The 13,513-nt window shown below is 43.5% G+C and overlaps 1 protein-coding gene across 1 annotated transcript in view; it reads left to right on the top strand.

Moving 5' to 3' along the window:
• The window catches only part of LOC111233771 (receptor tyrosine-protein kinase erbB-4-like), a 110,391-nt gene that overhangs the window by 79,710 nt on the left and 17,168 nt on the right, over nt 1-13,513 (top strand). The window contains exon 20 of the mRNA XM_022761663.1: nt 3,547-3,732. Within this exon, the coding sequence (XP_022617384.1) occupies nt 3,547-3,732 (186 nt within the window). The remainder of the gene's footprint in view (nt 1-3,546; nt 3,733-13,513) is intronic.

Raw genomic sequence — 13,513 nt, 5'->3', positions numbered from 1 at the left:
CCTTCCACTCTCCACTTTTCACACAGTAAGGGTTTCTCAACTATGAGTTTTGCAGGAGAGTAGTTTGTCTTCATATTATTTTGGATGTCAGACATTTACCTGTTTAAATCTTCATTTAACTAACCACCTCACCTGAGCATGGCCCTGTATTTTCATTGTTGTTCCTATAATTAAACATCAGTTCCCTCTCTGCTTGGACAGTTTTAGTTGAAGGACTGGAAGTTAATCAACTATTTTGTTAATGGAACAGTTGTTAGGGTCATTTTACAAGCAAAAGTGCCCAGAATTCACTGGTTCCAGCTCAGACTGTGATTATCTTGGGTTTTAGAATATTGGTTGGACAAAACAAGCCAACTGGAGCGCCAGTGAAGAGTTTTTGACTTTGTATTTTTCAGTATTTTCTGACATTTGCTAGACGAATAAACTGAAAAAATAATCATCTGATTAATTAATGATTAAAATCATTGTTAGTTACAACCTTATATGTCAGAGATTCAGTCTTACAGTTTATGTCGAACTTCCCAACAAAACATTCCAACAAATCAAATATTAATTTACCTTTATTGAGTCATCTTTACGTTTGCTAACTGTGCTAGAATTATCAACTTCCTGTGGTTTTTCACAATAAAGCCTGTCCTCATTCTGGATGTGTTTTTTTGTGAAAAACATGCAAGAAGTCATGAGTTTATATTACCAGTTTCTTGGATGTATGAAGAAAGTGGGATTCAATGCATGGAGGCAGGCTCCAATGGCCAGTGGCTGTACTGGAAGCAAAAAGTCTAATCTGGCCCAAAAATATTTCCCCATTATGAAAGAGAAATCTGAAAAACTGTTGACTGGACACCAGTTATTCACAAATTTAATAGTTTAGGTTTAATAATTCCTTCTTATGAATGCAAAAGTGTGGCAACGAGGCTGTGATTCCACCTTCTTTTTCCCTTTCTGCCCAATTTCTCCTTTCCTCTCCTGTGCCTGCATCCTCCCTCTACCTCCCCCATCTCCTCCCTTCCCTCTCCTCTCCCTCTGTTTCTCCCAGCGGGGGTCTCTGTCCATCCAGAGCCAATATGCTCTGTCTGCCGGCTTGTTAAACAGCAATCTAAAGGCAGGCTCACGCCTCACCACTGGGATACTAGCCACTAGAGTGCCAGCTCTAAACACACTCCGAAAATCCACATGCACACACACACATACACACACACACACACACACACACACACACACACATAACCAAACAGAGCTCACTTGACAACAAAAGGTTCCCTATGTAGTGGTGGCCGCGCATGTGAGGGATGCAGGCTGATTTGCTTGTGTTGGCAAATATGTGAGTTAGCAATGTGTGAAATGCAAAGGCCTAATAATACACTAATTTAATATGTTTTGGTACAAACACACACACACACACGCACGCACACACACGCACGAGCACACACACACACCGGGTGATAGACTGGCAAAGCCCTGCAGAACTGGTGCATATTCCTGCGTGTGTGCGTGTGTGTGTGTGTGTGTGTGTGAGGGAAAGAGAGCGAGTGAGTTAGATGAGGAGGGAGGGTCAGGCGGCAGTAATCGAGGTCAGCGCTCAGGGAGATGAGAGGGAAACCAAAACACACACACACATTCGTGCACACACGGTCATGCACACACACACACACACACACACACACACACACACACACACACACACACACACACACACACACACACACCAAGTCCTTGTAACACTTGCCCCGGGAGTAGAAAGCAAGAGCAAGAATTTAGCCCGACATAGTTTACGACTCCCGGGTCTTTTGGGATCACAGAGTGAGAATAAAAGGGCTCTCTCCTCCTTTCTGTTTCCACACACAGATGTCCTCCTTCCTCGCTCCCTTTTTCTTCCTCTCTTGATCCCGAGGTGTGAGGTGCACTCGGTGTGGCTGGAGTTGTATAACATGGAGCAGTTGCAGGGGGAGGCAGGTGGTTTTATGAAGTGGCGATGTAGTGGCACTACTTTGGGCCATGAGGCTCTGTTTAAATCAGGCCACTGATGGTGCCAAAAGCCCCTCTATGGCCTATGGCCCCCCTCCTGTTTAGAATTAATCTACTCACACCCACACCACCACCACTCTCCCTCTAAGCTCATTCTTTAGCATCTAAATTTAAAAAGGCACCTCATCCATCTATCAGCTGCCCTGGGGCCAAGCCTGGATATACACCTCCTCGACCATTTGCTGTACGCAGAGATAGTGACGGCGAGTGTGTGTGTGTGTGTGTGTGTGTGTCCTTGAGTGTGTGAGCGTGAGTGGTTTTTGAGAGCTGCCAAGAGAGTGTGTCCGCATGTGAGAGTGTGCGAATGAGCGAGAGAGAGAAGGAGGCAATAGGAGATGAGACCGACGACTGAAGTGAGTGTTTTTAAGCAATGGCTCTGAGTGCAGCTTCTGCTCTGCCGTAATGCACGAGAATCAGCCCTCGCCATCATAACACTTCATCACCACCACACATCCTTCTGCTTGCAGCTCCGCAATAACAATTATCCAACATTGAGTCCCAACTGTTCGAACCTCTACGTCCATCTGCTGCAGAGAGAGATGAGAGGGGAAGCCAGAGACAGCATTTACACACCAAATCAATCAAGACAGAAAACTGAGAAGTAGCTCATGAAACGAGACGCACAGCGACTATGTATTAGACAACGGCGGGAATTATAAGCCTGAATGACTCACAGTTCTTGATTGTGTTGGTGCAACATTTAAGAACCTCTATGTGTTAAAATATAGATGAAGAAGGCTGCTTTGTGCAGCTTTGAAGAAGGTTTCTGCAGGATTTTCTCTCGCAGTGAGAATACTCGGCGGACAGATGCTGTGCATGCAGATATAGTCATCATCCCACAAGTCTTAATTTATGCATCTAACTCCACCTCCACTTGGAAGTCTTTGGAATACAGTGCAGTGTTATCCATGGATAATAGATGCATGGACAGACACTGAATCCTACTGTAAAAACAGAATCTAATATACCTTTATACCAGTGGCTCCTAACCTGAGAGATGGACTCCTCAGAGGTCCTGAAAATCTTTTTTTTTTGCTTTAGTGCTCAAAACTCATATCCACACTGGTGTGATGAAGGGGGTCACAAGCAGACATTACTTTATTGTAAGGGGTCACAAGCCAAAATGCCAAAATACCAGAGCATGACTGGGGATTTTTACAGCCTTTTAGTTTTAGTTTACCGCCCAGTGCCAGCTTCTCATTCCTTTTTGGAGGCAGGAACATTTGAGCAAAAGCAGTGAATCTGACCAAAGCCAAGTTGGACTGTATACGTGGCAACCGTCGCAGTGAGTAGGCCGTAGAAACCTGTCAACTGAGCAAACATGACCCCAAACATATGCATCCTTAAGCATTAATGTCCCTTCATTTGAATAATTTTCCTAATGGTCAGTAAAATCTGCTCTTGAGCCACTGAGCAGTTTCTAACTCAGAGAAAGACGTTCTTCTCTTGGCTTCAGAAGTTTGAGAGTATTGCAACAGTCCCCTTAGTCCCTCTTTTGTCCTTCTCCCCCCTCTCACCCAGGAGGCCCTGATCATGGCCAGCATGGAGCACCCCCACCTGGTGCGTCTGCTGGGCGTCTGCCTGAGCCCCACCATCCAGCTGGTCACGCAGCTCATGCCCCACGGCTGCCTCCTCGACTATGTGCACGAGCACAAGGACAACATCGGATCGCAGCTGCTGCTCAACTGGTGTGTCCAAATCGCCAAGGTAAGTGACGACGGTGTAATCATGTCAAAGGAGGACGGCACCTGGTGGTGTCTTATTGTACTGCATGTGTTGGCAGGTGTGAGGGCTGTAATAGGTTTTATCAGGTTGTGTTCACATCGCATGAGTCTGCCTTTATCCAAGCCAGAGTTTGATGGATGGTGACATGTAGAGGGTTGCCAAGTCCAGTGTCAGATTTCTGCAATAGCATCGTTTTTATTGTACCTTTCCAAATTCTTATTTAAACAGCTTTCAAAACAGTTTTGAACTGATATCACAAATGTCCCTGATCTGTCTGACCTTTCGGCTTCAGGTTCCCATTGTTGTTGTCCAGGCTTGGTGGCATTGTATCAAGATTGAAATTATGCAAAACACTTGCTGCAAACTCAGAGCAATCATTAAGAATCGGAGAGCAGCAGCTGCACGTTCAAAAGCATGTCATTTTGAGAACAAATACAGAGCTTATATGGCTGTTGGTGTTGACGTTCCAGACTAAATAACTCCCAGTTTGCCCCTGTTGATCCTAATTATCCTCACTGCTTGACACACTGATCATTTCCACGACCCTTCACAGTAACATGATAGGCCTCTGACGTTGTTAAGCAGCAGTTTGCCCTGAACTCTGTCGTGGAAGCACATCAACACACATTATTCTTTCAGGAAACGAGTGACGGCACAAGATATCAACAAATTAAAGATCATTCTTTGCTGCTCAAACAAAATCTGCGCTCCGAATCATCGGAACAGCAGTAAGGCTTGAGATATTGTGCGTACTTTTGCTTACCCAAAAAACATTTGTGTTTTGTTTGCAAATTAAAGCAGTGCAGTCAGACTGCTTGATAGTGTAACTGCCTGGTAAGATTTAATTTCTCTGAATTATAACTGCGGGATACAGTAGGGTGCTATGCTGCTGCTACATGCTGTGCAGGCAGACATATGCTGTGATGCAGAGGCTCTGGAAGCAGTAGCGGCAAAGAAGTGATCTGACAAAAGGCTGATTTACTGCTGGACTTGTTGCTGTCCAATTCTGTCAATTTGCTAATGTGTGTGGTTCTACTGATTGAAGTTTAAGTCAAGCAAAGAGACTTTTTCTGCATCTGTGCCTCCAAGAAATGCATGCCATTTAATGTCATTTCACTGGTCAAGCCAAATGTTGAGGATCTGTGTTGCTTTCCTGCAGAAAATGTAGCACAAAGTCAGCAATTTCAAACTCAATCAGACTGGCTACATACTGTATTTCAATAAAACATTCACGGTAATCGCAAAGCTCCAGACGTATTTAACCAGTTCTGGCCACTGGCCAAGATGCAGCTTCACTTCTATTCCATTCACATTTAGCCATTTCATGCATCTTGAGCAAAGCTATTCAGTATCACTTTAAATGCAACAAAGCCTCCGTCCCCCGTGAGGATGGCAGTTGAAGTGAGAGCAAATGACACAATTACACACAGAATTACACAAAAATTAGCCACAGTTCTGCTTGTCACATATAAAGCAAGTGTAGTACTCACTTGATCTCCGATCATGGATGAAAGAGCAGTGATCAAATCTGTATAAGGTGAGGGAGCAGTATGAGTGAGAGCCTGTGAGGATGAGGAAAACTTCTGCCTTGCTATTACTTCATCCATGCCAGTCATCCGTTGTGCTTGTGTCAGTTTATGGTGAGTTTTTAGCTGAAACACAGTTCTGCTTTTAACCAGATTTTATTTAATGAAGGTTTTGATATAATTTTGAGGCGATGATGTGACAGTAGAGGTGATTAATTGCACTTGCGTGACTCATATTATATAAGAAAACCAATCTTTGAAACACCTGCTCCACATCCTGAGTCAAGCGAGACTGTCATTTCAAATGGAGGCCCAGTATTCAGCCGTATTATTACACGTAGCGTAACAACACGCTAATGTAGCATAAACCTCATCTTCACAAATGACTCTCTGGACTTGAAAACTCTTTTACGGGCACTCCTCAGATAATGTCCTGTTTCTAAAGCATTCCTCTTTCAGTCAAACTGCTGGAATTGATTCGCTGTGGTCATCCTTAAAGGCGATATATATTCTCTCATTTCAGCTGTCTGAGTCAGCGATGAGAGCGTAGGGTCCATGGCGTTTAGGTTTAGTGTGGGAGGGCTTAACCCTTTATCCCCCCCCCCCACATGATGGATGAATTCAACGAGCTTGAGGAGCAGGCTACTTAAGCAGGTACTTATTGCCGTAATTGGATTCGATTTCACCTGTGGTGACAGGAGGGGAAGTGTCAGTTTCTTAGCAGTTCTGTAAGCGAGGAAGAGCAGGAGAGAAGATTTTTCACCTCCGTCCTCAACCCGCACGGCACTGTGACATTCAGTTCAGGACATACATCGTGATTGATTGCAATAACTGCTGTTCTTTCTTGTGACTTCTTTTCATGACTGAAGCTGCTTGATTGATTGATAGATGATTTAGTGAGAGGAATCAGTAGGGTTTCCTATGTTCCTATTAGCATTAGAAAGACCTGTCCTTTCCATTAATGCTTCCATTTTAATAAGTAACAGCTATCTGCATGTTAGTTAGACTCTCACCCCTGGGGCTAAATGATTGGTGAAGGATTTCAAGTTAAAATGACACATCACTTAGGATTACACATGCAATGTCAACATCTCAGTCTATTGGTTCAGTGGTGTCATTTGCTTCTAATTAGGTAACTTTATAAGCTAAAATCAATGGTGAAAATTGATTTCAGTGACAACAAGCAGAGCGTGTGTTGCTTGTTTGCACCTGAGTTCTTAAGAATATAGAGTATTTCCTCTGTCGACTGATACAGGGTGTTTTCCTGGGAACAGGAAGTCCATTTACCAGCATGTGTTGTCCACGGAGCTCATGAAAAACGCTCGCAGCATTAAAGCCAGGTGGCTTGGTTCTTCTGTGTTATGTTAAGCTCTTGGATCCTCCTCACAGGTCCTCCATCACATAGCCCAGAGGTATTTTTCAAGCCAGAAAACAGACAGACATTCTCTGCGGTGTGTCCATAAGCATTAATGTGTCTTTGATTTCTCGTGTGTGTGTTTTTTTGCGTCATGTGTGTGTTTGAGGAAATGCCAGTGTGTGTTTGTGCGAGTGGACCGAATAAATAACACAGAGACATCTTCCCTGAGTGAACTTTCCGCTCTCAAGGTAATGACGGGGAACCTTTCCCCCAGGAGAAAGACATACAATTTTCTGGGAAAGGGGAGAATAATTTCCCCTCCATCTTCAGTTAGCTTTGAAAAGGGTGTTGTTACGATAGAGGACAGGAGAAAGTAAGGGAGGGAAAGAAGTTATAAAAAGAACAGAGAAAGTACGAAAAACAAGGTCTTGATGGTACCAAGACCAAGCTCTTACTGTGCACTTTTTCCTGACAACATACTGATCCAGGCTTGCTTCCGGTCTTTGTGCTAAGCTAAGCTAACAAGCTGCATCCTTCAGGGTGTTTATGTCTAGTATATATTGAATCTATAAGAATTAAGCAATTATGTAAGATGATCATATGTTGTTGAATCTTAATCTGCAAAGCAGCTACAATAGTAGCGAGCAAGTTAGTATAGTAGCTATAAATGGAATAAAGCTGGATGACAACAGAGCCCACGCAATTAGCAATTATAGCTACCAGAGCTGATGTGCACGTCCTTGGCTGTTTAGATGCCAGCTGGAGCCTGGTCCGCTTGAAACAAGTTTCCATGTTGTTGATAGTGAAGACAACATCAAGGAAGTTGAAGAATGGCTCAGTAATTTGAGCATTCTCAGTCACACCAGACAGTAAACACAGACAAACCCTCTGCTCGCCATGATCCTCGCTCTGCATCACGCCACGAATCACAGAATGTAAACATCATTACTTTGCAGTTAATAATTGCACTCCGTAGTCTTCCTTTTCATTAGCGAGACATGGGAAACCTTCACATTGTCGCTCTATATCGCAATGCGAAAGAAAGAATGTAAACACAATTACTTTGGGAAATATAATTAAAACATGGCAGGGGCTCTATCCTGCTCGACACAGTCCTTTTTAAAAAGTAAAATATTTACCAGTGAAATGTAGCACAGAACTACAAAGCAGCATAACATCGAATTATTAAAGTACAAGTACCTCAAAACTGTCATTGAAAAAAAAGTATTGTGTGACTTGAGGGCTGAAATAAAGGAGGCTAAACTAAGGTACAAGACTGAGGGCGAGCTCAGCCTGGAACAGAATGAGAACTATGATAGTATCACAGAATGAGGGCAACAGAGAGGTCGCTTCGGATGGTTTTCATTCAGATAAACGCATGTCTAATGAACTTAACGGTTTTTATCTAAGATGTGATAATCATGATTTGACTGTACAGATAAATGAGATAAGCGTAAAGACCATAGTTTCTCCAGCGTTCGATACTGATGTGGAGAGAGCAGCAAACACCTTCAGACATACTGACACCAAGAGTGCAGGACTTGACAACGTCCGCAGCCAGCTACTGAGTATAGGGGGGTAAGAGGTTTTATTGCAGGTAGTGGAATGACTGGATCTGTTACAGTTTGCACACACACCTGGTAGAGGTGTGGAGGATACTGTCATCACACTCTTACACTTTCTGTATCAGCATTTGGAGGCCCACAAGACTCATGTCAGACTTTTATTTATTGATTTATCTTCAGCATTTAATACCATCCAGTCACTCCTGCTCACAGAGAGGCTCATTTGCCACTTCAAACTTGATCCTCACCTGATTGGTTGGATAATGGACTTGTTGACTTGACTAATGGACTGGATTTTTACAACTCTTACAAGTGTCACAGCAACCATAAGAATAGATACACGCTGACTCTGTTACTGTCAGCCTTCTTGAAGGGGAGGAAGAGGATCACGGGCGGTGGTGGATGACTTTGTGGCTTGGTGTGATGAGTCTTTCCTCCATCTAAATTTGTCAAAAACTAAAGACATTTGACTCAGCAGTCTTGTTAAAATGGCCACCTGTTATAAATCAGGCAGGTCCTTCAGGGGACTCACGCTGTATTGGACTTCTAGGACCATCCACTCCAGAAGGAGCTTGAGCTCTTCCTCTCAGACCTGTTTATAGGACGAGGGGTCTCCATGTCTCTTTCATCCCAAGTGTTATTGATGGTTATATTCCTTCCGCTACCACCGCATATTTGAACACTTGCATATTTGTATACTTGTCACGAATTGCCATTTCCCTGCACTAGTTTTGTGATTTACTGTTACTGTCCTTTTGTATTTTGTCATCATGTGAACCCTCGCTGCATAACAAGTTGCCCCTCCTGGGACAGTGAAGATGACCTTGAACCTTGAACCTTGAATCTACTTAGTTATTCTCCAGGACTGCTGAGTACATACATTGCAGTGTTTACCCAGAGAGAAATGACACATGGATTCTGTCCATCCGAGCTGCAAAACCACCTGAACCAGGCAGAAATATAATCTCTTTTTTTTCCGATTTCACCATAAAGTCGTGGCAATTTGCCAATTCCCCCACCCCCCACCCCCCACCCCCACCACACACCGCCACAACAACAGCACAAACACCAGCCGTATGTGGGCTCTGACCCGGGCAGTTGACCGCCGCGCTGCAAATTGATTGGCCGAGGCCTGTCGCCAGGCAGTGACTCTTCATCACTGAGTGTTTTGGGCATTGAGATAATGGCCCCCATTAATCTACAGCCACACTCAGGGCTGCCCCACTCCTACCGCCACACACACACACACACACACTCACAGTGACTGGCACTCACATAATAACACATGCATGGAGTTACAGAAATAATGCAGGACACACACAGAGGTCTGTTGGGATCTGTGTGTTTCCTTTCCTTTTTCTCACCACCTTTCCTTCATTTCCTTGCCTCTGTTTTACTGTACTTTCCTTTCATTTATCCTGTTCCATTTCCTATTATTTCCTTTCCCATTATTTTCCTCTTTCCTTTGATAATCTTTCATTTCCCGTCCTTTTACCTCCTTTCCTTTCCTTTCCTTCTGTCTTCTCTTAACTTCCCTTTTCTTTCCCTCTCTGTTCGCCTTTTACGTTTCCTTTCTTTTTACAAAGCTGTCGTTGTCTCTGTTCCCATGGTGGCTGTGTGCTGGGGTTAACAGAGGTCAAAGTTTGCCATACATCTCCACATACATTACCCACTCCAACTCACATGTCCTCAAGTGACCCTGTATGTGTGTGTGTGTGTGTGTGTGTGTGTGTGTGTGTGTGTGTGTGTGTGTGTGTGTGTGTGTGTGTGTGTGTGTGTGTGTGTGTGTGTGTGGAGAGAAAAATACAAATTTCTCAGTGCATAAAAATGACCTCCTTTTCCCCTTTCTGTCCCTTTTTGCATCTCCCTCTTCTCCCCTTCTCTTTACCACTCACCAACTGAATCTCCCTCTCAGTCTCATTCACCCTCACACTGTCTCACACACATATACAGAGTATTTTTTCATTAGGTTTTGGATTATTAATGGAATAATTAGGTTTGGGATGTATTTTAATGAACAAATCAATCACTGAATTAAATATGGGATCGGAACTAAGTGTATGTGGGGCTACGGGAGTCTTTTAATTTGGCTCCCCCTCCTCTCCTTTCCTCTCTCTTTCTCTCTCTGTCTTCCTTTCACAGTCTCTCTCCTCAGGCTCAGTATAATGAAAGTAGAATAGATTCAGCAAGTAGCTGTCCTGCCGGTGAAATGATTGGCTTTGGCACTGAAGCCCAGTCTGGACGAGAGTCTTGATTGGTTTTGGGGGGGGGGGATCGCTGTTGGGCAGGGGCTTGTATCTAGGTCACACACAGGCCTTCAGTTGGTGAGGGGTGAGGGAGTAGAGTGATTCGTGTAAACATACCCACCGGCGAACTGGTGGACTCGCATTAACGCAACATGCCCTGCAGGAAAACCCCTCCGGTTGGAGTAGAGCTCTGCTGCCGTGGCGGCCCTGGACAGCATTTTACAGATTGACAGAGCTAATGATGGTGTAGAACACTGACCTTAAATAATTTCTCCAAGGTGAGCTCGACACCGTACGACGTTGTGGTAAAATATGCATGAAAGCATGAGTGCAGAAGCAATGATATGATCGTTTTAATTTATAGCACCTGCTTTGAGATATATGTGTGGGAAACTAAGCACGTACAGACGTCAAGAAAAATACTCCAGTGCCTTCACACACACACACACACACACACACACACACACACGGTGTCCTGCTACTGCTTAGTCAGGGAAAGTAAAATCTCTGGTCTTTTCGATTTGGTTCCTGATCTTTGGGTGCACTCATGTGTGGTAATATTCCCGTGTGGACAGAAAGATGTGTACACTTTCACTTTCAGAGTGTGTATGTGTGTGTGTGTGTGTGTGTTTGGATTTACATCCTGTGGTGGCTCCCCGGAGATACCACCTGATGGCTGGAGATCCAATCTGGTCAAGCTTAGTGCGGAGCCCTCTGTGTCATTCACTTCCCTGCAAATGCTGCTCTGTGCTGAGCAGACACATCTCGCCTGTACTCATTAGCCAAGCCTTAACACTTTCTCCTGCTCAAGCTCATATCCTTCATCTTTCCCTCCCGCCCTGGAAGATGGATTCCTATCTTTGCTTTGAATGAAATCACCTCCCCTCCTTGCGTCTATCATGTTATCGCATCTCAATGAAAGGAAACAATGCTCCTGCAGGGCCTGGACACGTGTATGTAGACAATTAAACTCCCGCTGAAGTTGCCCTGATTTTCCTTTCTTCTTTTTTCTTTTTCTTTTTTTCTTTGCTCCCATTACATAGACAGAATATTTGTGTTTTCATCAGGTATGTAGCCGATGTTGACCGCAAGTGCTCCTTACTGACAACATTGGTTAAAACTTAAAAGACCCAAATTGACATTCTTCAGACCTTGGCCCTTTTGTGGCTGGATGAATAAGTACTGCTGTCTCTCAGAGGCAAATAAAAAAAGGCTTCATTGTAGCACTGCAAAACATCTTAGGAAGCTCTGCGTGGATAGATGCATGAACAACTGTGAATTTGACACTGTTGCAATGAACTTGCTTTCAGTTGCCATGAATTTATGGCCTCCATGGCAACAAAACATGACACAAGCCTTTAGAAACTTCTGATGGTTAAAACCGGCCCAACAAAAGACAAATTCTGAAAGAGTCACTATAAACAGACTGAAAACACTTGGTAACCTGACAGCATACAAGCTGCAAGCACACAAGTGTTCTGTTTGTGACCTCTTTATTATCATGCCTGTGTCATACATGCAGATATCAATATCAAGTCAGAATTGAACTGGGCTTTTGTGTGTGAACGCCCCTTTGGTTTCTCTCTCCATGCTACAGTTCTTGTGGTATTTTGATGAATTAATAATATTTAAATGGTAAATTTAAAGGTCACCCTTCCTCGGAAATTTCAGGTATCACTGAATATATTGAAATAGTGAATATTATTTTCAAACATCATACTGTAGTTCATATATCAGTGCTTGTTGCCATCCTGTAGCTCTGAATAAAAGGTGCTGTGGCAGGAAAATTAAGAATGATTTAAAACACATCACTTTGCTCTAAAAGGCAATTATGATTAGGAACTGGAGAGTAACATGACTCCTGTCAACAACATCCATTTAAATTCCAGTTAACAGCTGATGAGCAGACATGATGAAGCCTGGAGGTGAAAGATGTTTCTCCACCTCGGCGTATTTATCACTGACACGTCGAGCATGTGCAGGAAATGGGAAATGTCTGATGTGCGTCAGAGGACATCAGAATGATAGCTTCCAGGACTGGATTGATAAAAGCTGATGGAAGCGTGGCGGCGAAGCACCTCAAAGCACTTTTGGTCAAATTAGACGCTCAGATGTGCAAAGTGATTGGTTTGATGTTGATTTTTTTTTTCTCTATTCCAACCTCTTGGTAAGACTGATAAGTAAATAGCTGTTAATGCTAATGTTAGCTTTGTAGCAATAGCAAAACTTATAAATAGGTTCTTTAAAGTGCAATGAATAAATATCATGACAGCACCCGAGCTTGCATGTCAACAGATCCATGTGCAAACGTAAAGGAAAAGCTAGTACGTGTACCTTGTGTTGATTTAACACAGGATTCAGATACACAGTAAAATTTTATCGCATGCCACCTTTAGTTTATGTTAATGACAAATTTAAAAGGAGTTGGAAATTATATATACTTCACTTGTACATTTAAACTGTCTGAAAAGGACTTTTAAGTGCAAGGCGAAATTGATATATAGCGAATGATTGATGTTTCCAGTGCCACCCTGTACAGTCAGTCTCTTTTATTCCAGTGTGAAACACATTATACTAAGTTATAGTGAATTTAATGCTGTCAGCAGGCATTCCAGTAGTGATCCACGTTCAGCACTTCATTCACGCAGGGCTTCATTAATAATGCAGTCCCACAAATCTTTGCATCTCAGAGCTTGTCAGGAAGCACATCACACTGTGATTACCAAACAGAGCAACCCATAATACAATGCCACATCATAAAAAACAAAACAAAACCAACTAATATGCACCCTGAGCAGTTTTCCCCTTCCTCCAACGCCAACACATTTACAAATTTATACACACACACACACACACACACACACACTCACACACACACACAGAGACCAGTCCCCAAGGAGTACGTTCGTGTCCCTGCTGATGCAACAAAATGAGGAAACGGGCTGCAGGGAGGCCGAGGAGGAAGAGTACGAGGTGATGGGGAGAGTGGGCGGTGGAGGGATAAGCCCCCAGGGTCTTTCTAATTATCTGTAAGGATCAGCAGCGCTCAAGGATGCATAAGAGGAGGGA

Source organism: Seriola dumerili, unplaced genomic scaffold (genome assembly GCF_002260705.1).
Source record: "Seriola dumerili isolate Sdu_G_001 unplaced genomic scaffold, Sdu_1.0 BDQW01000019.1, whole genome shotgun sequence".
Taxonomy (NCBI): Eukaryota; Metazoa; Chordata; class Actinopteri; order Carangiformes; family Carangidae; genus Seriola; species Seriola dumerili.
The sequence above is the reverse complement of the archived record's forward strand: the minus strand, read 5'-3'. Positions and strand labels throughout refer to the sequence as shown.